At 34.0% G+C, this 24,842-nt stretch overlaps 4 protein-coding genes and 4 non-coding genes across 8 annotated transcripts; 4 read left to right on the forward strand and 4 right to left on the reverse strand.

Annotated features, from left to right (window-relative positions):
- Positions 1-30: 30 nt before the first annotated feature.
- Positions 31-3,776, forward strand: ZC449.1 (Apple domain-containing protein). Its single transcript, NM_076454.4, has 12 exons — positions 31-296; positions 870-1,000; positions 1,047-1,121; positions 1,212-1,405; positions 1,855-1,899; positions 1,955-2,067; positions 2,236-2,381; positions 2,438-2,591; positions 3,064-3,206; positions 3,262-3,423; positions 3,473-3,571; positions 3,648-3,776. The coding sequence occupies exons 1-12, from the start codon at positions 239-241 to the stop codon at positions 3,690-3,692; spliced, it is 1,365 nt and encodes a 454-aa protein (NP_508855.1). The 5' UTR covers positions 31-238; the 3' UTR covers positions 3,693-3,776.
- On the reverse strand, positions 3,750-9,579 carry ZC449.4 (Ac108). Its single transcript, NM_001392772.1, has 4 exons — positions 9,176-9,579; positions 4,946-5,018; positions 4,458-4,567; positions 3,750-4,113 (listed from the first exon to the last, which is right to left on the reverse strand). Exons 2-4 carry the CDS (start codon positions 5,007-5,009, stop codon positions 4,057-4,059), a joined length of 231 nt encoding a protein of 76 aa, NP_001380001.1. The 5' UTR covers positions 5,010-5,018; positions 9,176-9,579; the 3' UTR covers positions 3,750-4,056.
- A 1,061-nt stretch (positions 9,580-10,640) lies between these two features.
- Positions 10,641-13,384, reverse strand: ZC449.5 (Proteoglycan 4). Its single transcript, NM_076456.4, has 7 exons — positions 13,272-13,384; positions 13,052-13,090; positions 12,641-12,712; positions 12,530-12,594; positions 11,465-12,476; positions 11,318-11,421; positions 10,641-11,269 (listed from the first exon to the last, which is right to left on the reverse strand). The coding sequence occupies exons 1-7, from the start codon at positions 13,317-13,319 to the stop codon at positions 11,128-11,130; spliced, it is 1,482 nt and encodes a 493-aa protein (NP_508857.1). The 5' UTR covers positions 13,320-13,384; the 3' UTR covers positions 10,641-11,127.
- Positions 13,385-15,844: 2,460 nt separating this feature from the next.
- On the reverse strand, positions 15,845-16,125 carry ZC449.9. Its single transcript, NR_070975.1, has one exon. It is a non-coding gene; the product is annotated as an Unclassified non-coding RNA ZC449.9 (non-coding RNA).
- A 606-nt stretch (positions 16,126-16,731) lies between these two features.
- Positions 16,732-16,879, forward strand: H13J03.3. Its single transcript, NR_070976.1, has one exon. It is a non-coding gene; the product is annotated as an Unclassified non-coding RNA H13J03.3 (non-coding RNA).
- A 66-nt stretch (positions 16,880-16,945) lies between these two features.
- Positions 16,946-17,060, forward strand: H13J03.2. Its single transcript, NR_070977.1, has one exon. It is a non-coding gene; the product is annotated as an Unclassified non-coding RNA H13J03.2 (non-coding RNA).
- Positions 16,990-17,105, reverse strand: H13J03.1. The gene has a single exon (NR_070978.1). It is a non-coding gene; the product is annotated as an Unclassified non-coding RNA H13J03.1 (non-coding RNA).
- Positions 17,106-19,586: 2,481 nt separating this feature from the next.
- On the forward strand, positions 19,587-20,357 carry Y64H9A.2 (Neuropeptide-Like Protein). The gene is made up of 3 exons (NM_076457.5): positions 19,587-19,772; positions 19,826-19,973; positions 20,082-20,357. The coding sequence occupies exons 1-3, from the start codon at positions 19,727-19,729 to the stop codon at positions 20,191-20,193; spliced, it is 306 nt and encodes a 101-aa protein (NP_508858.1). The 5' UTR covers positions 19,587-19,726; the 3' UTR covers positions 20,194-20,357.
- Positions 20,358-24,842: the final 4,485 nt, after the last annotated feature.

The following is a 24,842-nucleotide window of genomic DNA, read 5'->3' on the forward strand; positions in this document are numbered from 1 at the left end:
ACAAATATACTCGACGCTTTCCGCCGAAGCATTCCCGTTGATCTCTCCCGGCATGCAGCTTTTGTCTCTCCTCTCACCTCATCCGATAAATCAGGCAGTGTGTTAAATACCCGTTCTTCAATCTCACCTAGCGATTCATTGTTTCCAAGCTTTTATTGACCTCAATTTGGGGCTACCTAGCGGGCTTCATCATATTTCGATTAGGTTACGGCGATAGGCATTAATCAATTCTTGCAGAATGGAGCGTCGTTTGATATTTTTTCTAGCTCTTCTTTTTGCGGTTAATTGTGAAGATTGTAAGTGAAATTTTATTGGGATTATGAGATTTTGAAAATAAGTTTTTAAAAACTATTATATTATATTTTTTAAACTTTAGTTTTACAAAAAATTCCAAAAGAGAACTTCATATTCTCTCTCATCTCTTTCCCTCTCACTTAAACTCGCGCTCTGTCGGGCCGAGTTTATATTAATTTATTCATCTACACGTTTAAATATCATAACCGGTTATGTTTTTCTTATCATATCCTTTTTTTCCATGATGAATAAATTAATAAATCATATTCTTGACAATTTTATTGAAACAAAAACAGTTTTTTAAATAAAATATAAACGATTTTAGAGGCGCCACGGTTTCAAACTGATGCTACTTCAAAAAAAACTTGCAAATATTGTAATAATAATAACATATAGCATTTTGTGAAGTTTTGTCGTGATTGGTAAATTGATAAGCCATACACTTATGATACAGGACCATAATTCTTTCTAATCTATGAGGCGCTCAGTTTTAAATGAACACACCTCAAAAATTATATGGCCACATATTTTGACATTACAAAGATTTTCAAATAAACAATTATTAAATTTTTCAGTTCGAGCATGCTTCAAGCGAGTTTCCCGACGCTCCATAGGAAACTATGCGCCGATAGCCGAATATCGTCGCACTGCTTTAACAATGTGTACGCAACACTGCATCATGGCAGCAGGAAACGGTCCAGAAGGGGTTTGCTTTTTTTTTCATTTAAGGCATCAAGTAAGTGCATTTTTAGGGTTCCATTTGCAAAGCGTTCACCTACGAACTCGACAAACAGCTATGCAGACTTTACGACAATGATGGACACAAGGTAATTTTTTTCTTCTGAAACCACGCTGAAATTTTCAAATTTTGATTAAATTATTAAGATTTTGGGTAAACTTACCAGCTCAATTTTCAGATTCCTGCTGTGATTCATCCTATCATGGGAACTGACATTTTCTATAGAACATCTGACATGGGAGAATGTGCAGGCCCAATGAGTGGTCAGCATATGAATCCAAATTTTGTTAAACTGAATAATGGGAAAAACAGTCTGAAGAGCAGTGTCGATAAGAACAGAAACTTCAAAATCTCGGATTTGCCTAGTCCAACGTAAGTTGTTTTGGGGGCAAAAATGACAAATGTGAGCCTATTGTGTGGGTTTTTCCACAGATTTGTTGAAAAAATATAGCATATTTTCTCCGCGCTGATGTAAAAGTAATTACAAAATTTGGATAAGCAAACAATTTGTTTCAAAAACTCTAGCTAAAGGCTCATTTTACAGAGTACGGCGTAATTATGACAACCCATTTTTAGAATCGTAACGCCTTAATAAAAGTAACTTGCACTTCCACTTTTATAACTCGCTTTTACCCTACTAGTAGTCTCAACTGTGTGTTAACGCTTTTAAAACCAGCCGCACATTCGTGTTCACAGTTCCTTCTGTGTTCACAGTTCCTTCGTACAATCATTCTTCCAGCTTAAAACATTAAAAACTCTGAAAGCCTTTGTGCGATTGATTTTGAGATGCAGTTTCTGTCTCCATCCATCTGCAATTTCAGAAACGATCAGTTCTTGCAAAAAGCCAAGGCAATGTCTTCTCCAATGTAAGTTTTGTTTATGAAAATGTTTATCCATTTACCCAAAACTTTCTATATTTAGGGTGAGAATGGAGGATATGGATGAAGTCTTGAGATCAAAGTTGAGAGGAGAAGAATCTCTTGTCCCGATGTCGCAAAAAGATACCGAAGAGGGAAAGGAGTTGGATAAGACCGGTTAGTGTTTCCGTTTCCGATGATCCCAATGATGCTAGTTCTTTTTCATTCTATTCTTAATATTGAATTCATTGAAATTCTCCGCTTACTTCCCTCTTTCCCAAAACAGATTTACAAAGATCTCCCAGTAGAGCACAACAAAACAAAACACGAGAAAAAATGCTTCAGAAAACGGCCCATTGAAATGCAAGACATCGAGTGGATATTACGTGGTTGTCGGAAACGAGATCGTTTTGCCGATAAGCGGCGGAGACGTGCAAGTGTATAATGAAGTGGAGCAGGGAGATTGTGCCAAATACTGCAGTGAGAACAAAGTGAGAACATTATAATTTGTCTTCCTCTCTCGTACATGCAATGTATGTTGTTTTAGGGTCCCGACGGGTCGACTATCAACTGCCGCTCTTTAAATTATTTCCCTGTGGAGAAAAAGTGTGAACTATATGGAATTCTCGCAGAGCCACACGGTTCCGGAAAACTTTTGGAAAATGAGAAAGTGATTTATGCAGAGAAATTTTGCTTGCCAGGTAACAAATGTTGAAATCATTAAAGATAAAGTAGACTAGTTCAGATTTTCTTTAAACTGTATTAAATGGACCATATTGCTCAAATATAATTGTAAAAAAAATTAAATAATTTTATAATGATTTTTCCAATTTTTCAACAGAAAACTTATAGAAAGTTATTATTGAATTACTTGAAATTAAAATAAATGATTTATGATTTTCCTGCTAAAATTATCGGGGTTTCGTGCTTTTCTTCCTCGATACTTCAATTGAAAATCGAAAAAGAATTGAAAATGCAACAAAGAATTTTAAAAAATTTAAATTTCAACCTATAAATTTTATAAAAAAACCGCGAAATTGCAGAAATTTTAATCGTTCATTTACGTTTTTTTTGTAACAAAATTTAAAAAAAATATAATTAAAAACCAGAAATGTTTTAAATTTTTTAAACAGGTATATTCGATAGTTTAACTGACGTTACTATTTTTTCCAGAATCCCCATTCGTCTGCCAGAACGACGAAATTTTCATTCTCCACGTTCAAAAAACTCTCTCAAAACGTCGCCGTATAACCACAAAGGCCGCCAGCTCAATAACCGACTGCCTTCGAAAATGTCTCGAGCAAGATGATTGCAGAGTAATTATCATTTTCCTCGTAGCTCGCTCAAAAATCCCCACGCATTTAATTTCAGAGCTCTGTTTACATTTCAAATTCCAAGAAGTGTGAACTGCACAATGTTGACGTGTCAACTGGTGATTACGCACGCGACTCTGATCGAGAAACGGTGCTCATCGAAAATGGATGTAGAAGGAAAGGTGTTACTCCGAAAAGGAAGGATAGCCCATCACTTTCGGTGAGACAGAAATAGTAATCACAGTTTTAAGAACGCGTTTGTTTTTCAGAGCATACTCGATACTTCCTCATCTGAATCTGAATCCTCGTCGCCTTCAAATGGAGGCTGGTCTGAATGCGACTATAAAATTAATGGGGAAACAGTTCGAGTGAGTTTTTTTTCTTCCAAGAATGCACTTGAGTACTCTTGAGTAGACACTTAAACTAATTGTTTTTCCTTTTTAGGTCCGTACCAATGACGATGGCGATATGGAGACAGAAGTTTGCTAATCATGACAAATCACATTAGATATCAAGTTGTGTGAATATAATAATGTTGTAATAAGATTTTGTAAAACTACATTACATTAACAAAATCAACATGCTACTTCATTGAATTTTGCAGCAAATTTGGAGAAACTTGTGTTTTGGTGGGAGAAAAAAAAGAGAAAACAGAGAGAAGTGGGAAAAAAGTAAAGATTTCCTTAAAACTGGTAGTGATGAGATCCGCCAAAAAGTTGACAGATATGGTGATGGAATTGTGCTGTCAAAAAACCTGTAGAGAGTTTATACTACAATCGGGAAAAGAGAAAATACATTGGGACAGGAAATCGGGATAGATACATTTGTACTTGAACAGTTGTTGTGGAAGTTCTCATGGAAGATTGATTGGTGCAAAGTTGTTGATCGGCAAACGTTCTTGGGCTTTCTCCTGAAAAAAATGAATGATAAATGACCTTTTTGCGTGTGCTGATGTGGTCGATGGTGTCAGAAGTGACTTACGAGCTCATCTTTTTTTTCGTGCTCCATGCTCTTTTTACACAAAGACTTCAGAAGCTACACATTCAAAAGGTTCTTTCCTTTTTTGCAAAAAAAGCAGTGTTCTCTGATGTTTTGAGAAAGTTGGAAAAAAGTATGCGGAAGTTAACACACTCAAATTCAATCATATATGTATGTTGAGGATGAACTTAAATTGAATTTTTCTTTTTTTAGAGGAAGGGATAAAGTCGCCTAATGTTATGGTGCATCTATATGTCATAAGTACCAAAAACTTACTTTTTTAATATAAACCATTGAACGGAAGACAAAGTAGATGACAACGCCAAGAATCAGAAGGCACAAGAGCACCATGAGAGCAAGAAGCTCATTGCGAAGGGAGCTCGCCTCTGCAACATCAGCAGAATTTAGATTATCAGTGACCTCCATCAACTTCCCAGCGGTTATGATGGTTTGAGTAGTTGTCAGTTTTAAAGGGACCGCATGAGTGGTGAGTACTGGGGGAGAAACAAGATGCATTAGACTCTGCTGAGTTATGCGGACCCGGGACATTGAGGTGATTAAGGAAGACAGCGAAGGAAGGTGAGTTGCCCACACGCTATCTTCTCTTTTTGCCAGTGGAAAGGCGAAGATCATTGAGGAAAGATAATGGGATGGGATGGGGGCCTAACACTTTGTTTTTCTCATTTTCACTTTTCTTTTTGCTCGGGAATTATATGACGGGTGATGAGGCCGAGGCAAAGCAATTCGAGAACTCTGGAACTCACCGTTTCCGTTTTTGATTAAGTTGAAGTTCATCATTTCCTCCTGGGCGTCCGGATGGTCAACCATGTCGAAGAGCTGAAAATCAATGATTTTATGTTTCTGGCACACCTGATTTGAATTAAAACATATGAAAATTGTACATTTAGTTTATTTAAAAAGAGAGTATAACCTGTTTGGAATAATTAAACCTTATTTCTATGCTGATGTAAAAATGACTAAATATCGTAATAAAAATTGTGTGGCACATTATTATTTTAAGTCAAAAAGCCGTAAAAACACATTTTGCACCTATTTTTTATATCCAAATTCGAAACAAATTGTTCCATAGTTTTTTGAAAGTTTTAACACTATATCAGTAGTTTTCAATTTTTCCCCACTGGCCGTACACTTCATTTATAAACTCTTACTTTAAAATATTCAAACATAGCGGAAATACAGAAATTTGGAGTGAAGCAGCGAATCATTACCATATTGAGAACGTGTTCGGGACTGAGAAAATCCGAAATTCCTATCACATAATATAGGTAGGTCAGGAGACACGACCGATTAAAATAATCGGAGTTTTAGATAATCAAAATCTTAATCTTAGGCCGGCAAGCGTCATCAACGCATTTAGTTAACTCACCACCGGAGACTGCATCATTTTGAATGTTTTTGATATATTAGTGATCAGAAATAGATTATTTACGGAGAATTTCCAGATGTAGCGAACAAAACTAAATTGTTGCGCAGAAAGACTAAGCCGAGAAAGGACGGCGTAAAGAAGAGGGGAGAGGCAGAAGACTTCCACTTCGAAGAGCCACGAAGAGGCGGGCACATCTATCACAGTTATGTACTATAGGATACATGGAAAACGAACGGAAAATGTAGAATATTGATTTTTGATTTGCATTGAATCTAAAATTCAGTTTCCATTTACATACTAATAGTGGAAAAAGTAATTTTTTTTTAAATGTACCATGTTTTTGAAGTTTAAGAAAAAATCTTACTTGAATTGTTTAGTTCAAGAATTAAAAATAAATTATAATTTCTGAAACATTTTCATGATATTCGTTACTAGAGCCCTTGTCTCTTTTCCCGTTTTCCCATTAATAAATTATGAGCTTAAAGTGGTTTTCCGCATGACTTCTTGCACACACACACACACAGAAACTTGCTAGAAACTTTGAGGAAAAGAGAAACTGAAACAGAAAGTCAGGCATCTGAAACAATGCAAATATCAGTGGAAGTGAAAAGAGTGCCTCATAAAAATGAATCGTAAATTTTTCTAAACAAAAAAAGTGCGATGGTACAGATAAAAATTGTTAGTGGTTCACGGAAATATTAAGAAAAAATTCCAAAAATATATATATAATTTTTTAAAGGGATTTGGTTTGTGGATATTTGTTGAAAAAATAATTTATTTATGAATTTATGGAAATTAATGGATTTGCCAGGCAGGAAAATTTACATACACTTATATATGTTTGTTCCATTCCCAACTTAAAAAAAAATGCCTAGATTTTTGTGCTTCACTCTGGGAATCAGACATCTTTTTGGCAATTCGATAAATGACAATAGCCGGATTTTCAAATATAGAAAAACGATCAATCGGGATTTCCGGCACTTTCCGGATCATCCAATTGCTGAAAATTCAGTAAGTGGTTTTTTTTCTGACTAGTCATTCAATTTTTGATGTTCAATAGCTCAAATTAAGCAAAGGAGAAATCATTTTTGATTCTTAAAGTTTTTTTTTCCATTAAAAAAAAAGTTCTCAAAAGGTATGGAAAAAATCTTACAAGCAGTTGCAAATTTATTTATTTTTTGTGGAAATAAATAATTTTTATTTTCCAATAATTTCCATGAGTACAAAAGAAAACCATTTAGTACAAATAACTGAGTACATGAGTTTACACTACATAGTTATTTGTTTTTTCTCAAATTTTCTTCTTCTCCAAAGTTAGTTTTTTTTCTAAAACATCAAAAAGAAACACGACAAAAAGCAAACAAAAGTAGTTGTGTCGCTTTTTGTGGACGAGACTTATATGTTGCCAATATTCAAAGACACTTTATGCTCAGGGGAGGAAGAAAGATGGAGTTTTTTTTTCTAGTTTTTTAATCTACGGCCTCTTGCCTTATTTTCCTTTTCTAGCTTTTTTTTTTCAAATAATTCATCCTATTTCAGTTCTTCGAATTACCCACGAATCTCGACTAAAATGTCAAGCATGTGATGAGAAAGAACCGTGAGCTGTGGTGTTCAATTTTAGAAGACTTCCGTTTTAGCGACAAAATGTATTTCAGGGGAAATTTTATGCGAACAAAGCGACGTAAGCTCATGAATCAAACATTCCATTTTTCGTCTTTGAAATCGAAATGTTCATCTTTTCAATTCTAAAGGACTAAAAAGGGCAAAGAAAACTCGTGAACTCTTATTCAGAAGACGTCAAGAAATGTGAAGATGTCCAAGTCTTTATTGTCTTGGCACCAGGCTCTTATTGATTTGTGTTGGACAGAGAACAAAAAACTGCTTACATGAGGGAAAAAAGTAGAAAGAAAAAGAAAAAAAAACGAGGAAAATGTAGAAGCAATTGCAAACGGAAATTAGACTTCTCTATTCACTCTGCTTTTCGATTTTCCAAGAAAGTAATCCTATTTGTATTTGTGTTTGTGTTGGCAACATTAACCCTCTGACCTTTCACCTCATTAGTCAGTTCATTATTGGAATGGGAAACATCCATAAAAGATATTAGAAATAAGCGAAAGAGCAAAGAGGGTCAAACTCGATTTGAAAGAGAAACAAGGGACAGGATCACATGTAATTAGATATGCTTGAAATAGAATTTGGAATGAACTGGCACGCCTATGTTTGATGCTCTAACATTCACAACATGAGCGAATAGTTGGAGAAGTAGAAGAAATTGAGAAGATTCAATTTCAGCTGCTTTCTTAAAGTTTTTTGAAGCAATTCATCAAGTGAACTAATTTTTCTCAGAATAAATTCAATCAGAAACACAACACGGACATACATCTCGTGGAAAAATGAAAAACAATCAACAAAAAAGCCTGACAAACAAAAAATTTAAAAAAAATGCGACGTTGACTCATTTAATGAGTATGCACATGTTCGGTTTTTTTTTGTTGTCGCAATTCTTGAGGATTTATACATAGTTAGAAGCAATTTAAAGGTGGAGTCACGCCAATGAGTGGGGAAGTTATTAAAAATCAATCCTAAGGTGCCAAAATGACCAAATATCATAGTAAACCTATTTAAAGATTGTTTTGAAACAATTTTATTGGCAGTTAAAAAATGACAATTATTTAGGTTTTGTGATCGATGGCTTCCAAAAAAGTGGTAAAAACTGAGTTTTTTGAAATTTTCAAAAAAAAAACCATATGAATTTTGAAAAGTTGTTTGCATTTTTACTATCATATTTGGTCATTGTGATGCCATAGCTTGTTTTGTTTTAAAACAGTTTTCCCACTGGCGCTAGTTACCTTAAATATCTCTACAAAGAAACAATCAAAATTTCAGATTTTTGATTTAAAATACATTTAGACTGGCATTTCACAGGTTGAAAAAGAAATCACAGCTTTTTTGATTTTCTTATTAAGCGACGCAGTTTTTTCCTGTCACAATTGTGGAACTCGTTCAAAAAAATTATTTCCGAAATGGGAACATTTTCGGTCTTAGAACATGCAGAAATGCTTGCAATTTAAAAAAAGTTGATGTCTTGTGGGAATTCGCAGATTATAACAGTTTTACTAAAGTTTTAAAGAAAATCTAAAAATGTTTAGTGAGTTTATATATTATATCGGGTCATGTTTGACTATTATGATTCATTATCTAATTTTCAGAAAAGTGTTCGGTACACCATCAAAACTACTACAATAAGTTGTCAAAAACTGGCTGACATTGTTAACTGCTAATGAATTGTCGAAATTTTTACTACACCTATTCTGAATTTAAATGAATTATTTTATTTTGCAATTTAAAAATTGATTCAACTCACTCGCATTTCCATGGATTTACAAAAGAAACTGCAAATATGACAAGCTGCTACAAACACACTTATTTACAACTAAACCGTTTGATGTGTACGCTATGGTTCAGTGAATCCAAAGAAATCGGTCGAAGAACATAACAATTTTCGAGGAACAAAATTGGCTCGTGACCTTGAGTACTACTTGTTCGGGAGTTGTTTTCTAGTAGTTTTTTACTGTAAAATTCAATTGAAAAATTGAAAAAAACTCACCTTGAACTCCATGTCGACGAAATGAGCAGGATCAAATGCATTCATAAACTGTATTGAAAGCTTTTGTAGACCAATTTGTTGTAGAAGTGGATCCGTGGTGTTGAATTAAGTTGAATATGGCAATCGTTTCTACCGAAACTTGTGGATTGAAAAATTGGGGGGGGGGGGGGGGAGTAGAATATAGAAATAAACAAACACCCCTAGCAATAATGCATTTGTATGAGTGAGAGAGAGACACCGATTTGTAAATGTGGGTGCGAATACAATAAATGGATGGCGTGCGCGAATATAGCGGTTGGTCTGGTTTTGTTATGATGCGAAGAAAATATAAAAAATGAAGATGTGAGGAGGGGATCAGTTTATTAACACGCGTGATTCCTCTTCTTCGGACATGTAATCTGAAAATCAGAACTTGTTTAGTAGGAATATTCAGCTGGAAAACAAGAGCTTGTACAACAATAGTCTCATTTGGCAAGTTTATCAAAACAAAAATTGTTTGTCTTTTCATTTGTTGTGTATCGCTCCCCCCTCTTCTCACTGACCCCACGACGGATTATAATTCGGTGCGCGGCGGGCGGCACTTGTTCCTGACGGAGTAATGCGACGCCGAGACGGCTCATTAGAGGATTTGCAAAACGAAGGAGGAAACGACAAATTGCCAAAGGAAATGAAGTGAACGAGAAGGGTTTTGAGAGCCTGTTTGTCACACGAAATGTCGAATTTTACGGACAGTGATGTTGTTTGGCACTTGTTCAAAAATGTGTCGTAAGGAACAAAACAGGAATATCAAAATTCGTAGCTTTTGAGATTCAATAAAAGGAAAGTGATACTTCTGCTACATAATTATTATCAAAATGTTGTAGATATAAGCGGAACTTATGCTTGGTAATTTGCTTTTATTCCAAATATTTCAAAACTATTTGGCGTTTCAAATTTGGTTTTTCAGATTTGAGAGCTTTTATACGTCTCCTTAATTCAGGAAAGTTTTCGCAATGTAGCAATATTTCAAAGTTGGCAATCGCTGAAAACGCAAAGTATCGTCAGTGAGGAAAATAGTTTGAAACCGCTCCTAGGAATCAAAACCTTTTTTTAATTTTTTTAAAATTTAAATCCAAAAAATAGTAAAAACTCAGTTTTCTTCTATCACGATTTGCCACAATTTGTAATTTTTTAAATAAATTTCCACAATTTTTTAATGCCCTACAAGTGGAATTTTGGAGAATTTGCCAATTTACCAAAATGTTGACTTACAAAAATTCAACATTTGTGGCAGTATTGATTTATGCTGTTCGGTTCAGTTGGTAAATAATTGACGTGAATCCTAAATTATTTTCAAAGTAGGTTGAGCAAGTTTGACATAGCTGAATCTGCGGAATTCCGGATATCTTCATTTTCGAAAATTTTATTTTTTATTTGTTTGTCCTCATCGAAGAATTTATGAAAGAGAAAGGATCTAGTGATCTTTGTTGAAGATTTAATTTATTGAAAATCAGAAAAAGACCAAATATAGTACAGCATCAGATTAATTATTATCATCATGGTACGAAAAAAATCTCGAATTTATGAATCATGGAGAGAAACTAAAAACGTGTAAGAACGACACAAAAAAAGATTCCCGCGAAGTCACAACTGCAATTCGTCGGAAAATTGTATACCTATAAGAGACAAAGCGAAGGAGGAGTGGAAAATGACAGTGAAGAGTGTGGGTGAACAGTTTTACAAGTAAAAAAGGAGGAGGAGAAGAAGATGGATGAAAATGAATAATAACTGCAATTATTAGAATAAAGAGTTTAACTGAAAATTATAATCCAAAATTTAAACTTTAAAATTTAAAATTCAAAATTCATAAAAAGACAAAAACTGAAAATGTGATGGGAGTGAGAAAACGAGACCATAATTGAAAAAGAAAAGATGAATACGATGTAATGTTGTTATTCGGCGGTCTTAGAAATCTACTCGTCATCCTCATCTTTTCTTCCCCCTGCAGCTGGAGCACTGTCGACTTCGGCGGACTCCTTCTGATCCTCAAGAAGAGGAGCAATCGTGGTCAGCTCTTTCTCATCAACCGTCGACAAGTTTTCTCTTTCCTCCTTCCTGTAATTAAAATTTGTTTTAGATATGTTAATCGGTAAATTTAATTACTTTTTGTTAAACATGTAAACTCCGGCTCCAACCAATCCAGAGAAAACGAAACCAGCAATGACCAACGGGATGAAATTGAATCCACTCTCAGACTTCTTCATTTTCTGGAAATAACTTCTTTTTTTCATATTTTTTATCATTACAAACCTTGCTCTTCACAGCCATAGTAGTAGTTCTGGAGAGCTCGGCTGGTGCCTCGGTAGCTTGTTTCTCAGAGAAGAATGCTTCATCAGCTCCTGCTCCTTCATCATCATCATCCTCATCAGAGTCTGGTGGTCCGGAGAACAATGTCTTCTTAGTGCCCTCGACAGTCTTCTCAGATGAAGCTTCCGATGAAGAATCAGATTCTGAAGTCGATTTTTCGTCGGTCTTTGAATCGGACGAAGACGAGGATTTGCTCTTCTTATCATCGTCATCTTCTTCGCTGTCTTCCTTCTTTTGTTTCTTGTCCTTTTTGTCTTTTTTGTCCTTCTTGTCCTCCTTCTTCGGCTTCTCTGTAGATTGTTCTGTGGATTCTTCAGACGTTGGTGTGGATTCCGATGACTGTGGCTCCTCGCTAGTCTCTGGTGATTCCGATGATTCTTCCGTTGATGGTTCTGGGGTTGTGGTAACCTTTTCCTCCTTAGTCTTTTTGTGAGACTTCTTAGAGTCCTTCTTTGTTGATGCTTCAGTCGTGGTGGTAGTGGTCTTTGAAGACTTGTGGGTCTTTGCAGGCTTTGTGGTGGTCTCTTCTTCCTCACTTTCCTCGGTGGTCTCAGATGTTTCCGAACTAGTGGTAGTAGCCTCCTCCGATGCTTCAGTAGACTTCTCTTCTTCGGTAGATGCTTCCGTAGACTTCACTGTTTGCTCCTCTTCAACCGAGACTTCTGTAGAAGATGTAGTAGTGACCTCCTCGGCAGATACATTTCCAGACTCTTCTTCCGTCGTCTTATTTTCTTCAGACGATGGGGTTTCAGTCTCGGCACTTTCAGCAGGAGCGGCTGTTGTGGTCGTTTTGACAGCCTTTTTCGATTCAGTCTTTTTCTTCTCGGATTTCTTGGTGCTAGCTGGTTCCTCTGTGGTTTTTGGAGCATCGGTAGTTTTTGTGGACTTTTTCTTGTGAGATTTCACTGTTGTGGTTTCCTCTTCAGAATCGTCATCATCTGTAGCTGGGGTTGTGCTGAAAATAGAGATGTTGTTTTTGATTTTGCAAAATCTGAAGTATATGTATACCTTTTTAAATGCCTGCGTGCACGAGTGAGAAGACAGTTCTTATTTTCCAAGCAGCAACATCCGCCCTGAAAATCAAAATTGAAAACTGATGCTAGATAACCGGGAACTTACAAGAACAGTATCCGAACACTGTGGCATTCCGGAACATTCTGCTTTTGTCAGGCATTTCTCGATCAATCCAATCTGAAAATGTATTTCAACCTCTGTCCCTAAACTGGGTATATATTTTCCAGATCCGTTGTACTTATTCACTTAATTTCATAGTTTGGCTTGATGAGGTCAAGTTCAGTGAACCGAGAAATTGACTGGTACTTGTTCAATAAAATGGTGTGTATACATGCCTTTTCGGATAATAATTACATAGCGATTCGTTCACTACACCAAAAACATTTATAGTACTACACAATTATCTAATCTGTGAGCGGAAGTGAGTGGGCAGTACACAAAGTACAATAGAAAGGAGCAATTGCCGCTGTTGTGGTAACTACGAATTTATTCATTATGGACCTTTGAAAGACTTACCTCAGTCACTCGTCTTAGCCCACTTTGGCAATGGAATTTCTGAAAGTTGAAATTTTGTTTAGAGTATTTAGACCTTTTGAGTTTTGCATTTTCAATTTGCCTAGTTGATACAACTGATAAGGGAATTATTGTATCGGAACGTGTAATTATGTTAGAGATGGTTCTCTGATCACAAAACATCAAATATTTCTGCTGTAAAAAGAAAAAAACGTAAACTTACAGTGTACGCGACTTTCGCAAGAATCAACAGGATAATAAACAATTTCATGATTTCGATCGCTTTTCTATAATCGGCGTTCGACAGAAGAAGTTGGAAATTACCTAACCAAGGAGCTGAAAGAATTTAGAAATTAATTTTTAATTTGAAAACTCACTGATAAAAAATGAAACGAAAGTGCTTGAGAATTAATGTATTCTACATATTATGACGTAAAGCATTATTTGCAGAAACGATTTAAACATGAAAACTGTTCAGAACACACTGAAAGGAGACCGTAAAACTACGTTTTATGTTGAGAAATGACGAAAACAGTGGGAGGGTGACAATGATCCCGGGGGCCGTTGACAAAAACAACTTGCACCCGCTGTCTAGTGTTGAGCTGATAAATCTGGGTGGGCGGCGAACAGAGGTTACTTTTTAGCAATGATAGAACAAAATTGCGAAATAATGAACTTGATGGACAAGATCAAAAATCTTTCAAAAAAAAGTGTTGAAAGAAATTTCTCATACTTTTATTATCTCAACCGAATTGTTTCTATTAGTGTTGCTCAACTTTAGATGCTCATATTTGAATTATCAACTAAAACAATATTTTTCAATCATTTTTATATAGTTTTGTGATTAGCTATTAATTGACCAGCGACAGCCGAATCAGCTGAAATTTTTTCAACAAACTAGTGTCCCTACAGAGTACTTTCGCTGTATTTTATCGTACTACTACAGTACATCTATCATGCAGAACTACAGTAATTCTACAGTACACTACAGTATCAGTACTACACAGTACTACACACTACCGCACCCCGATCCTCACCCTAATAATTCACTAATCACAACGTCAACTAATTTCTTTCAAAAACTACATAGTCTACAAACTATGAACACACGGAATGAGCGCTATATATAAATACATTTAGTAATTGATATTTTTGAAATCAAATTTCAAGTTGAAAGAATGGGTGTAATACTAATAGAGGAAATAATGCATTTACCAAATGTAGAAGGAAGATTTAAATTCAATTATTAGCTGCCAATTTCATTAACTGATCAGCTTATTTTATGAAAATGTGAACTTCATTTGGATTCGATGATTGAAAAAAAAATCCACTTTGTAGCTTGATTTGCAAAAAATTCAAAATACAGAGAGCGTGAACGCAGCAATTATTCGCATCAAAGTGACTGGGAGATTTGACGCATTGCACACTGTGCGACATCGTAAAACCAAACCACCACACCCGAGAATGTAGCACATCTGGCGACCTGGGCTTTGGAGATTCCGGCGGATATTCAAAACTTGTTGCCAGCCTGGAGTCAGTTGGCCTGAATGCGCATAAACAATGCGACACGGCGAGCTGAAGGCAGAAGACAAAGTACCGACAAGTTACCAGTGATTGACACTATCTGACAATCGGACCTCTTTTCTGGGATTGAAATTAGAGAAATGATGATAGGAAATGACACCGACACGCGGAGACGAACACATTACAACTTTTGTTGTGAATGGTCACTGACAAAACAATGGACAATGCAATGCAAGCGAGGGGGGAGCACTGGTGATTGGCTGAAAATTGGCTGAAATTGCGTTTAGACAGACGTTCGTAAGAACTGTATTGGGATGATGATGATGCAAGAAATTCAGTGTAGTTCAAGTTGACAAACACCACAATCTTACGTTGGCTCTCGTTGAACCAATCGGGAAGCTGCGTGCTCGTGGAGTAGTTGTAGGAGGACAAAAACTAACAGGAAACCGAGAGGGGAAATTAGGTTTTTCACATTTTCACGTGACTTTATACTCAATTAATTAATGAAGCTTTAAAGGATCGTTGACACCACCACTTGAGAGTAACAAGACAGGATAGAGATCAAGAGCTACCAGTAGGGAGAAGGTCAAGAGTATCAGGTATTAAACAAATGGGTACATGACTTTTCAGTTATCGTAGAAAGTGGGAAGAAAAAGAGACGTGTTGGGACCCTATCAAATTACATTCAACAATGTCGTGGGAGTTTTTTAAAACAATTAATATAGGTGATGGGTATTCAGAAGGCTCATAAGGAAAATTATACCACACAACTTTCACCATTCTTCAAATTTCGCTTTAAATCATTGAAACTTAATCACAATAACTTTATGAGACGATTAGAACATTTTTCTAAACTTTTCACAATGTTATATTTTGCAACAAAACATTGAAATGGCTGATTTGGTTATTAAATAAAACCTGATTTCCAACCGCCTGCGACTGGAAAAATTTGCCAAAATTTGAGAGTTTAGTTAAATTTCCTAAAAAATTTTGAACCGCTTAAAAAATGTTTAAGAAAGTTTGAACAAATCTCATTACGAAATTTCTTTATTTAAAATTTGAAATTTGTACTATAAAAGCGAAAAAGCTAGAGCCGATACTCCTCGTTAAATTTTTTTAATTTGTCGAACAAATAGTCTGGAGCAAGAAACAATGAAAATCTATGAAAATGTAAAAATACTATGATCCAAACTTGTCACGACCACATTTCCGGTAAATGTTTGCGGTCCACAAAAGTGCACACAGTCGGCGGTGAAGACGTAAAGGTGCCCCTCCCGAAAATAAAGGAGGGCGGAGGAGTGCATGAAGAAGAGGAAGTGACCCACATTAACCTCCCAACCACACTATTTACTCGCAACACTATTAATACAGTTCGCGCTTGTAAAGAAATTGGGCATTTTGCAAAATGCGGGACATAGTGACGGCTGTTGGAAAACCCTACCTACTGGGTTTCCTTTCAATTTCTATTGTATTTGGAGACATTAACTTTTCCGCAAATAAGACCTTTGACGAAACACAACTTGAGAGTAAAACGGCGGTCTCTCCGATTAAAGGTGTTCCTCAGAAAATGGAAAATGGAGGAATGAAATCGGGAGAGTACACAATACTCAATGCTTTGAAAACCTCTTGGAACTAGATTAACCGGGGATTACTCATAGTTATAAAAGTTTATAAACACTTCTGAAAAAGTGGTCAAAGCAGTGGGCGGTTACGGACCACGTTTATGACTCACAGCGGGCCAAAGCATCAACCAAGACCCTAAACGACATTACACTCGGATCTCGCTAGGTCCGTGAGAACGGGAAAAATGAGCGAATTCTCGTCCCAGAATTATCAAATCTACTCCTGAAGTAGAACCAGATGTTGAGTGGATAAGTGGGGTGAGTTTGCTAACTATCAATTTGCGGATAGTGCATACTGCCTTCGCGCAACGAACAGAGATACTCGAGGGAGGAACTGAAGGGAAAAAAAAATTGAGCAATGTTAGGGAAACCAACCAAACTTGCGTATTATCACTAGCGCAACACTCGATTTGGATGGAAATCGTCGGCATTTTTTAAGGGTAAACAATCTCGAGTACTCAAAATGGACTCAGGATTGGAAGCTTTGGGAATCTTAATACGTTCAATTTTCTCAGGGCTCATGAAATGTTCATTAGGAAGGCAGTGATGCACGAACCAGTTGCAAGCATAACAACCCCCTAATTAATCGTCAGGTAAGCGTCCAAACATTAAGCTCGGACATTTATAACACGCGAAGTAAGACAAATTCAATTCGAATTATTTTTCTGGAAAAATTAGTTCAAAAGTGTACGAAAATTCTGATAAAAATTGAGAACGCATACTGCAGTAGCCTGGTCAAGGAGTTAGTAGGATATAGAGGGTGGGTGTACATGGAATCAACACAGTAATTGAATAAATCTACACTGCACATGATTCTAGGGGGGGTGAACAACCACTTGAACAAGGCTCTAAGCCCAGGCGGCTCATTAATAAACTCTCGCACTGGGAGGTCGAAAGAAACAATACATATTATACAAGGGAGGTCCCCACTGGACTTGAGAGGGGGGTCTGAATTAATTTGTCAATGCATGAAGTCATGGTTTATTGCAAACTGATACATAGACGCATGCCCTCAATTTGATACACTTTAGTAAATTGGTAGGGCTCACAGAGTTCATGAATTACAAACACTGAAAGAAAAATTCTAAAAATTGACAAATTATCGGAGATATGTCGAGTTTAGCCATCTCAACTTTGAAAACTGTTGTGAGTGTTAGAGAGATAAGATAGGAAGTAGCGAATTTTTGCGTGGGGCTTCTATTTGCTCACTCTAGTGCGTCAGATCATCAGCAAATTGATTGAACGAAAAAAAAGAGAAAATTGTTGGTACTTTTCACCATTATATGAAGTGTTATATTTTCATAGCTATTTTGATTTTGGAACTGTGGCTGAATGATATTTCCTAGTTATAGTGATGATAGTCTCAAAAAAAGTTGAATAAAAAGATTTGGTGTAGACGTTTTTATATATGGGCTCTTGTTTAGAGAGTTTTTGAAATTGCTCATTAGTAATGGTTATGTAAGTTAGACACATTGATTTAGCTTACTTCTAATAAAAGGTTTTTAGGTCATATTTTTAATAATTCACTTAGCCATATTACAAAAATATATATTTGTATATATGATACTTGTGTGTAGTTGATTTACCCCAAAATGTTCATAAATTTTGAAATTTGAAACAATATTTCATTTCGTATTGTTAAGATTAGTTATAATAATTTCTAAGCCTAAAAGTAAAAATAGTATGAAAAAAGGTTAGCCCGCTGACTTTTACGAAATTTAACCGATAGAAAACAAGTTCGGGTACAGGTGCATGTACCACTTATATTTTTAAATATCACTTAAATAGTAAAACATATTTTTGAAAGTTAAAAATAGATCATCCTGAAAACAAATTTACCCGACCAAGCCACATTTGAGACAGAAACTTGTTGAAAACTGCCAGAGACAATGGGGGGGGGGGGTGTCACCGTTTTCGAGAACACAGTAAAGATTGTACTAAAACACTTGACAGCTTGGAATCGAAACGAGCAACGGACGGGGAGCAAAGGTATCGCACTAATGCGAGTAGGGGAATACAGCAGACCTTTGAGGCCTTTTTTCTGGAAAGTTTCAAGTGGTCATCTCTTGAGTAAGTTAAACATAGTTCGCTTCAGTGGTAACATCTCAAGATCACCAGATAAGAAACTCTTTACTTGTGAACAAGTCGCTTGAACTCATTGCGTTTTTTTTTCTCTCGTTGAAGCTTCTCGAGAAGGGATATGATGCTCGATGCACTGTGCGTTCATCTTTGCAAGGTCGCGGATCACAGAAATTGAATGAGTGGTTGAATTTGAAGAGTGGGTGCAAAGAACTTTAGGATAGGGGACGACTGTAGTACAGAAAAAAACGACAATTTGTTCGGAAACGATTGAGTGTGTGTCGATTTGCGGAAATTGAAATGCAATATATAGCAAAAGATCAAATGACAAGTGGATGTGAAATTGATCCGATAATTTCAGTATTGTTTGGGTCATTTATGAATTTATCAACTTTTTTTTCCCATCAACACGTAACAATTATTAAATTATAGACTTTAAAAACACTTTTAGACTAATGCAATTTATAAATTGTTGAAACTTTATCATATAAAGTTTTTTTTTGAAAGCAGAGCGAAATGTAAGCTTAAAATAGTTTAATACTGTAACAACACGGTTCGTACAACATTTATCTTTAGATAAGTTTTTTTTCGCAAAACTGTGAATGAAAAGATTCTGGTTTGAGATTTTATCCGGTGCAATATTATAATCTGCAAAAAATTTAAACGATTACCGATTATACTCAACTCAACAGTTTCTGGAAAACGCGTTGTGCTTTAATTACACTCATTTTCATTGAAAATTCCAAAAATGGACCCGCGAGGTTTCAACCGCTTTACTTTTTTTTTATTATTGTGATGTAGTATTCAAATTTTAGATTCATGCTATAACTATCTATAGCAAAAATGCTACTATTTGTAAAAATTTTCAATTTAACATGTAATGTTAAATAAATAAAACTTTGAAGATTACGACAATTTGTGTTTTTCCAAACAATTTTTAAATCTTATCCCGAATACTAGGCATCGTCAATAATTACTGGTTTCTGATAATCTGTATTAACTAATACAATTGCAACATACCCATTTCCTTCAGTTGCCAAAAAAAAATCTGGTTTGTGGATACCCGTTTTTCCCCAAACATCGGATATTATCAAAAATATAATGTGGTCAAAACAAGCATTTTTCAGTTTTCGTATTAACGGTCTCATAGAATATATAATTTTTGAGGAAGCCAAGGTCACCTTGTTTTTGTCTTTTCTGTCTATAAACGTGGGAAATTGTGGCATCTTGTTTCTTGCAGCTTTCCCTTCTCACTTTCCAATGTCCACTGAGAAAATCGGATTGGAAAAAAGGCGTGGCTTTTCACCCCAAATACCCTATATCATCCCGCCAAAAAACTTTCTTTGGATAGAAAAGGCTTTATATTTTTTGGGACAACCCTTCCACTTGACGACCCGGATATTTCTTTTCATCTTGGAGAGATCGGAGAAAACGTCTTCTGTCTTTTAGGATTATGTCGTTGCGCACTATATCAATTGCCGTCGTTTTTATTATCACAGGTCAGTTTTCGCTTTCAAAACTAAATGTTTATTATCGCTTTGTGTTTTTTCAGCCCTTCTAGTTTCGGTTTCCGAAGCTAGATTTAAACGACAAACATATCAATATGACCCTTACCTCATGTCATTTGCTCATCCACATCCGGGAACAAAAGTTCAACAAGGATATCTAGCTAGATATGCTCCACAAGATTGGCCAAAATGGTAATTTGGATTTTTTTTTGCTTGTTTTTTTTTTGGAAATTGAGAATAATTTCCATTCTCAAAATTTATATATTGAAACACACAATTTTTATCAAAACTGTTCTGCAGGTACTCACGAAACATGATGAAGTGGACAGGAGAATCGCGATTCTCGCCGTACGACAAAACTGATGCCAGATATCCAAATTGGCATAATGAGTTTGCCAACAGAAGAGTGTAAAATGAAATAATCATTATCTCCATCTACATGCCATCTCTTAATTTATTGATATCAATTTATGTTACGGAATTTTAGTGCTTTTCTGTATGTATACTAATATTATAATGACAACGTTAATTTAACAATAACATCTTTCACGTGATAAATATAAACTGTTGACATTCGTTTTTTGTTGTTCGAAACCGACCCTATGTATAGTGCTAAAACGTCTAAATTATATCTTCTCTCAAAAAAAAAAGAATTCCAGCTCAAAGTGATTTGAACCGATTATTACCATAATTTCACCTTTCATAACTTTTGGAAGTTGACCAATAAGTTTTTTTCTATTTTTTCATTATATAGCAATTGTTTTGTGTTTAATAATCTAAGAGTTTGGACCTGCAAAAATGTTCGAATTGAATCAAAAAGTGCATTTCGAAAAATCGGGCAATATCTCAAAAGTTTGACTGAAAATTTTGAAAACTCTGAAATTTTTTGAAGTGTTGTATTTTTATTATTAAATGAAAACTACCATTTATAGGCAAAAATAGATGGATTTTCGTAATTGTGAAAATTCATAAATCTCTTCAAAGTAACTTTTTTTGAAATGTCTTTCAGAAGCTTTGTAGTAAATTTCAAGCTCTTTCAGAATATATTAACAATATTCCAGTAGGTACAAGAAGCTTCACGTAGTTACAGTAATAGTACATTTTCAGCCCTACCTTTTAGTGCGTATTTTGTTATTAAATGAAAACTACCATTTATAGGCAAAAATAGATAGATTTTCCAAACTTTAAAAATTCATAAATCTCTTTAAAGTAACTTTTTTTGAAATGTCTTTCGAAAACTTTTTAGTAAATTTTAAGCTCTTTTAGAATATATTAACAATATTCCAGTAGGTACAAGAAGCTTCACGTAGAAATAGTACATTTTCAGCCCTACCTTTTAGTGCGTATTTTATTATTAAATGAAAACTACCATTTATAGGCAAAAATAGATGGATTTTCCAAACTTTGAAAATTCATAAATCTCTTCAAAGTAACTTTTTTATAAATGTCTTTCAGAAACTTTGTAGTAAATTTTAAGCTCTTTCTGAATATATTAACAATATTCCAGTAGGTACAAGAAGCTTCACGTAGTTACAGAAATAGTACATTTTCAGCCCTACCTTTTAGTGCGTATTTTATTATTAAATGAAAACTACCATATATAGACAAAAATAGATGAATTTTCGTAATTGTGAAAATTCATAAATCTCTTCAAAGTAACTTTTTTTGAAATGTCTTTCAGAAACTTTGTAGTAAATTTTAAGCTCTTTCTGAATATATTAACAATATTCCAGTAGGTACAAGAAGCTTCACGTAGTTACAGAAATAGTACATTTTCAGCCCTACCTTTTAGTGCGTATTTTATTATTAAATGAAAACTACCATATATAGACAAAAATAGATGAATTTTCGTAATTGTGAAAATTCATAAATCTCTTCAAAGTAACTTTTTTATAAATGTCTTTCAGAAACTTTATAGTAAATTTTAAGCTCTTTCTGAATATATTAACAATATTCCAGTAGGTACAAGAAGCTTCACGTAGTTACAGAAATAGTACATTTTCAGCCCTACCTTTTAGTGCGTATTTTGTTATTAAATGAAAACTACCATTTATAGGCAAAAATAGATGGATTTTCGTAATTTTGAAACATCATAAATCTCTTCAAAGTAACTTTTTTCAAAATGTCTTTCAGAAACTTCGTAGTAAATTTTAAGTTCTTTCTGAATATATTAACAATATTTCAGTAGGTAGAAAAAGCTTTACGTAGTTACAGAAATAGTTCATTTTCAGCCCTACCTTTTAGTGCGTATTTTGTTATTAAATGAAAACTACCATTTATAAGCAAAAATAGATGGATTTTCGTAATTTTGAAACATCATAAATCTCTTCAAAGTAACTTTTTTCAAAATGTCTTTCAGAAACTTCGTAGTAAATTTTAAGTTCTTTCTGAATATATTAACAATATTCCAGTAGGTACAAGAAGCTTCACGTAGTTACAGAAATAGTACATTTTCAGCCCTACCTTTTAGTGCGTATTTTATTATTAAATGAAAACTACCATTTATAGACAAAAATAGATGAATTTTCCAAACTTTGAAAATTCATAAATCTCTTCAAAGTAACTTTTTTATAAATGTCTTTCAGAAACTTTGTAGTAAATTTTAAGCTCTTTCTGAATATATTAACAATATTTCAGTAGGTAGAAAAAGCTTTACGTAGTTACAGAAATAGTACATTTTCAGCCCTTCCTTTTAGTGCGTATTTTATTATTAAATGAAAACTACCATTTATAGACAAAAATAGATGAATTTTCCAAACTTTGAAAATTCATAAATCTCTTCAAAGTAACTTTTTTATAAATGTCTTTCAGAAACTTTGTAGTAAATTTTAAGCTCTTTCTGAATATATTAACAATATTTCAGTAGGTAGAAAAAGCTTTACGTAGTTACAGAAATAGTACATTTTCAGCCCTACCTTTTAGTGCGTATTTTATTATTAAATGAAAACTACCATTTATAGACAAAAATAGATGAATTTTCCAAACTTTGAAAATTCATAAATCTCTTCAAAGTAACTTTTTTATAAATGTCTTTCAGAAACTTCGTAGTAAATTTTAAGTTCTTTCTGAATATATTAACAATATTCCAGTAGGTACAAGAAGCTTCACGTAGTTACAGAAATAGTACATTTTCAGCCCTACCTTTTAGTGGGTATTTTATTATTAAATGAAAACTACCATTTATAGACAAAAATAGATGAATTTTCCAAACTCTGAAAATTCATGAATCTCTTCAAAGTAACTTTTTTTGAAATGTCTTTCAGAAACTTTGTAGTAAATCTTAAGCTCTTTCTGAATATATTAACAATATTCCAGTAGGTACAAGAAGCTTCACGTAGTTACAGAAATAGTACATTTTCAGCCCTACCTTTTAGTGGGTATTTTATTATTAAATGAAAACTACCATTTATAGACAAAAATAGATGAATTTTCCAAACTTTGAAAATTCATAAATCTCTTCAAAGTAACTTTTTTATAAATGTCTTTCAGAAACTTTGTAGTAAATTTTAAGTTCTTTCTGAATATATTAAAAATATTCCAGTAGGTACAAGAAGCTTCACGTAGTTACAGAAATAGTACATTTTCAGCCCTACCTTTTAGTGCGTATTTTGTTATTAAATGAAAACTACCATTTATAAGCAAAAATAGATGGATTTTCGTAATTTTGAAACATCATAAATCTCTTCAAAGTAACTTTTTTCAAAATGTCTTTCAGAAACTTCGTAGTAAGTTTTAAGTTCTTTCTGAATATATTAACAATATTTCAGTAGGTAGAAAAAGCTTTACGTAGTTACAGAAATAGTACATTTTCAGCCCTACCTTTTAGTGCGTATTTTATTATTAAATGAAAACTACCATTTATAGACAAAAATAGATGAATTTTCCAAACTTTGAAAATTCATAAATCTCTTCAAAGTAACTTTTTTATAAATGTCTTTCAGAAACTTTGTAGTAAATTTTAAGCTCTTTCTGAATATATTAACAATATTCCAGTAGGTACAAGAAGCTTCACGTAGTTACAGAAATAGTACATTTTCAGCCCTACCTTTTAGTGCGTATTTTATTATTAAATGAAAACTACCATTTATAGACAAAAATAGATGAATTTTCCAAACTTTGAAAATTCATAAATCTCTTCAAAGTAACTTTTTTATAAATGTCTTTCAGAAACTTTGTAGTAAATTTTAAGCTCTTTCTGAATATATTAACAATATTCCAGTAGGTACAAGAAGCTTCACGTAGTTACAGAAATAGTACATTTTCAGCCCTACCTTTTAGTGCGTATTTTATTATTAAATGAAAACTACCATTTATAGACAAAAATAGATGAATTTTCCAAACTTTGAAAATTCATAAATCTCTTCAAAGTAACTTTTTTATAAATGTCTTTCAGAAACTTCGTAGTAAATTTTAAGTTCTTTCTGAATATATTAACAATATTCCAGTAGGTAGAAAAAGCTTTACGTAGTTACAGAAATAGTACATTTTCAGCCCTACCTTTTAGTGCGTATTTTGTTATTAAATGAAAACTACCATTTATAGGCAAAAATAGATGGATTAATAACAAAATACGCACTAAAAGGTAGGGCTGAAAATGTACTATTTCTGTAACTACGTGAAGCTTCTTGTACCTACTGGAATATTGTTAATATATTCAGAAAGAGCTTAAAATTTACTACAAAGTTTCTGAAAGACATTTATAAAAAAGTTACTTTGAAGAGATTTATGATGTTTCAAAATTACGAAAATCCATCTATTTTTGCTTATAAATGGTAGTTTTCATTTAATAATAAAATACGCACTAAAAGGTAGGGCTGAAAATGAACTATTTCTGTAACTACGTGAAGCTTCTTGTACCTACTGGAATATTTTTAATATATTCAGAAAGAGCTTAAAATTTACTACAAAGTTTCTGAAAGACATTTATAAAAAAGTTACTTTGAAGAGATTTATGAATTTTCAAAGTTTGGAAAATTCATCTATTTTTGTCTATAAATGGTAGTTTTCATTTAATAATAAAATACGCACTAAAAGGTAGGGCTGAAAATGTACTATTTCTGT

This window comes from Caenorhabditis elegans, chromosome X, assembly GCF_000002985.6.
Source record: "Caenorhabditis elegans chromosome X".
Taxonomy (NCBI): Eukaryota; Metazoa; Nematoda; class Chromadorea; order Rhabditida; family Rhabditidae; genus Caenorhabditis; species Caenorhabditis elegans.

What these genes read in the sequence shown, in the direction of transcription:
- ZC449.1 (NM_076454.4), top strand. Translation starts at nt 239, where the DNA reads ATGGAGCGTCGTTTGATATTTTTTCTAGCTCTTCTTTTTGCGGTTAAT. An exon ending in CAGGAAACGGTCCAGAAGGG is followed by an intron (nt 1,001 to 1,046) that starts GTTTGCTTTTTT and finishes GTGCATTTTTAG; the next exon opens with GGTTCCATTTGCAAAGCGTT. An exon ending in ACGACAATGATGGACACAAG is followed by an intron (nt 1,122 to 1,211) that starts GTAATTTTTTTC and finishes CTCAATTTTCAG; the next exon opens with ATTCCTGCTGTGATTCATCC.
- ZC449.4 (NM_001392772.1), bottom strand. Translation starts at nt 5,009, where the DNA reads ATGGTTGACCATCCGGACGCCCAGGAGGAAATGATGAACTTCAACTTA. An exon ending in CTTAATCAAAAACGGAAACG is followed by an intron (nt 4,568 to 4,945) that starts GTGAGTTCCAGA and finishes CTGATGTTGCAG; the next exon opens with AGGCGAGCTCCCTTCGCAAT. An exon ending in CAATGGTTTATATTAAAAAA is followed by an intron (nt 4,114 to 4,457) that starts GTAAGTTTTTGG and finishes CATTTTTTTCAG; the next exon opens with GAGAAAGCCCAAGAACGTTT.
- ZC449.5 (NM_076456.4), bottom strand. Translation starts at nt 13,319, where the DNA reads ATGAAATTGTTTATTATCCTGTTGATTCTTGCGAAAGTCGCGTACACT. An exon ending in GGCTAAGACGAGTGACTGAG is followed by an intron (nt 12,713 to 13,051) that starts GTAAGTCTTTCA and finishes ATACATTTTCAG; the next exon opens with ATTGGATTGATCGAGAAATG. An exon ending in GTTTACATGTTTAACAAAAA is followed by an intron (nt 11,270 to 11,317) that starts GTAATTAAATTT and finishes TTTTAATTACAG; the next exon opens with GAAGGAGGAAAGAGAAAACT.
- Y64H9A.2 (NM_076457.5), top strand. Translation starts at nt 19,727, where the DNA reads ATGTCGTTGCGCACTATATCAATTGCCGTCGTTTTTATTATCACAG. An exon ending in CGTCGTTTTTATTATCACAG is followed by an intron (nt 19,773 to 19,825) that starts GTCAGTTTTCGC and finishes GTGTTTTTTCAG; the next exon opens with CCCTTCTAGTTTCGGTTTCC. An exon ending in CCACAAGATTGGCCAAAATG is followed by an intron (nt 19,974 to 20,081) that starts GTAATTTGGATT and finishes ACTGTTCTGCAG; the next exon opens with GTACTCACGAAACATGATGA.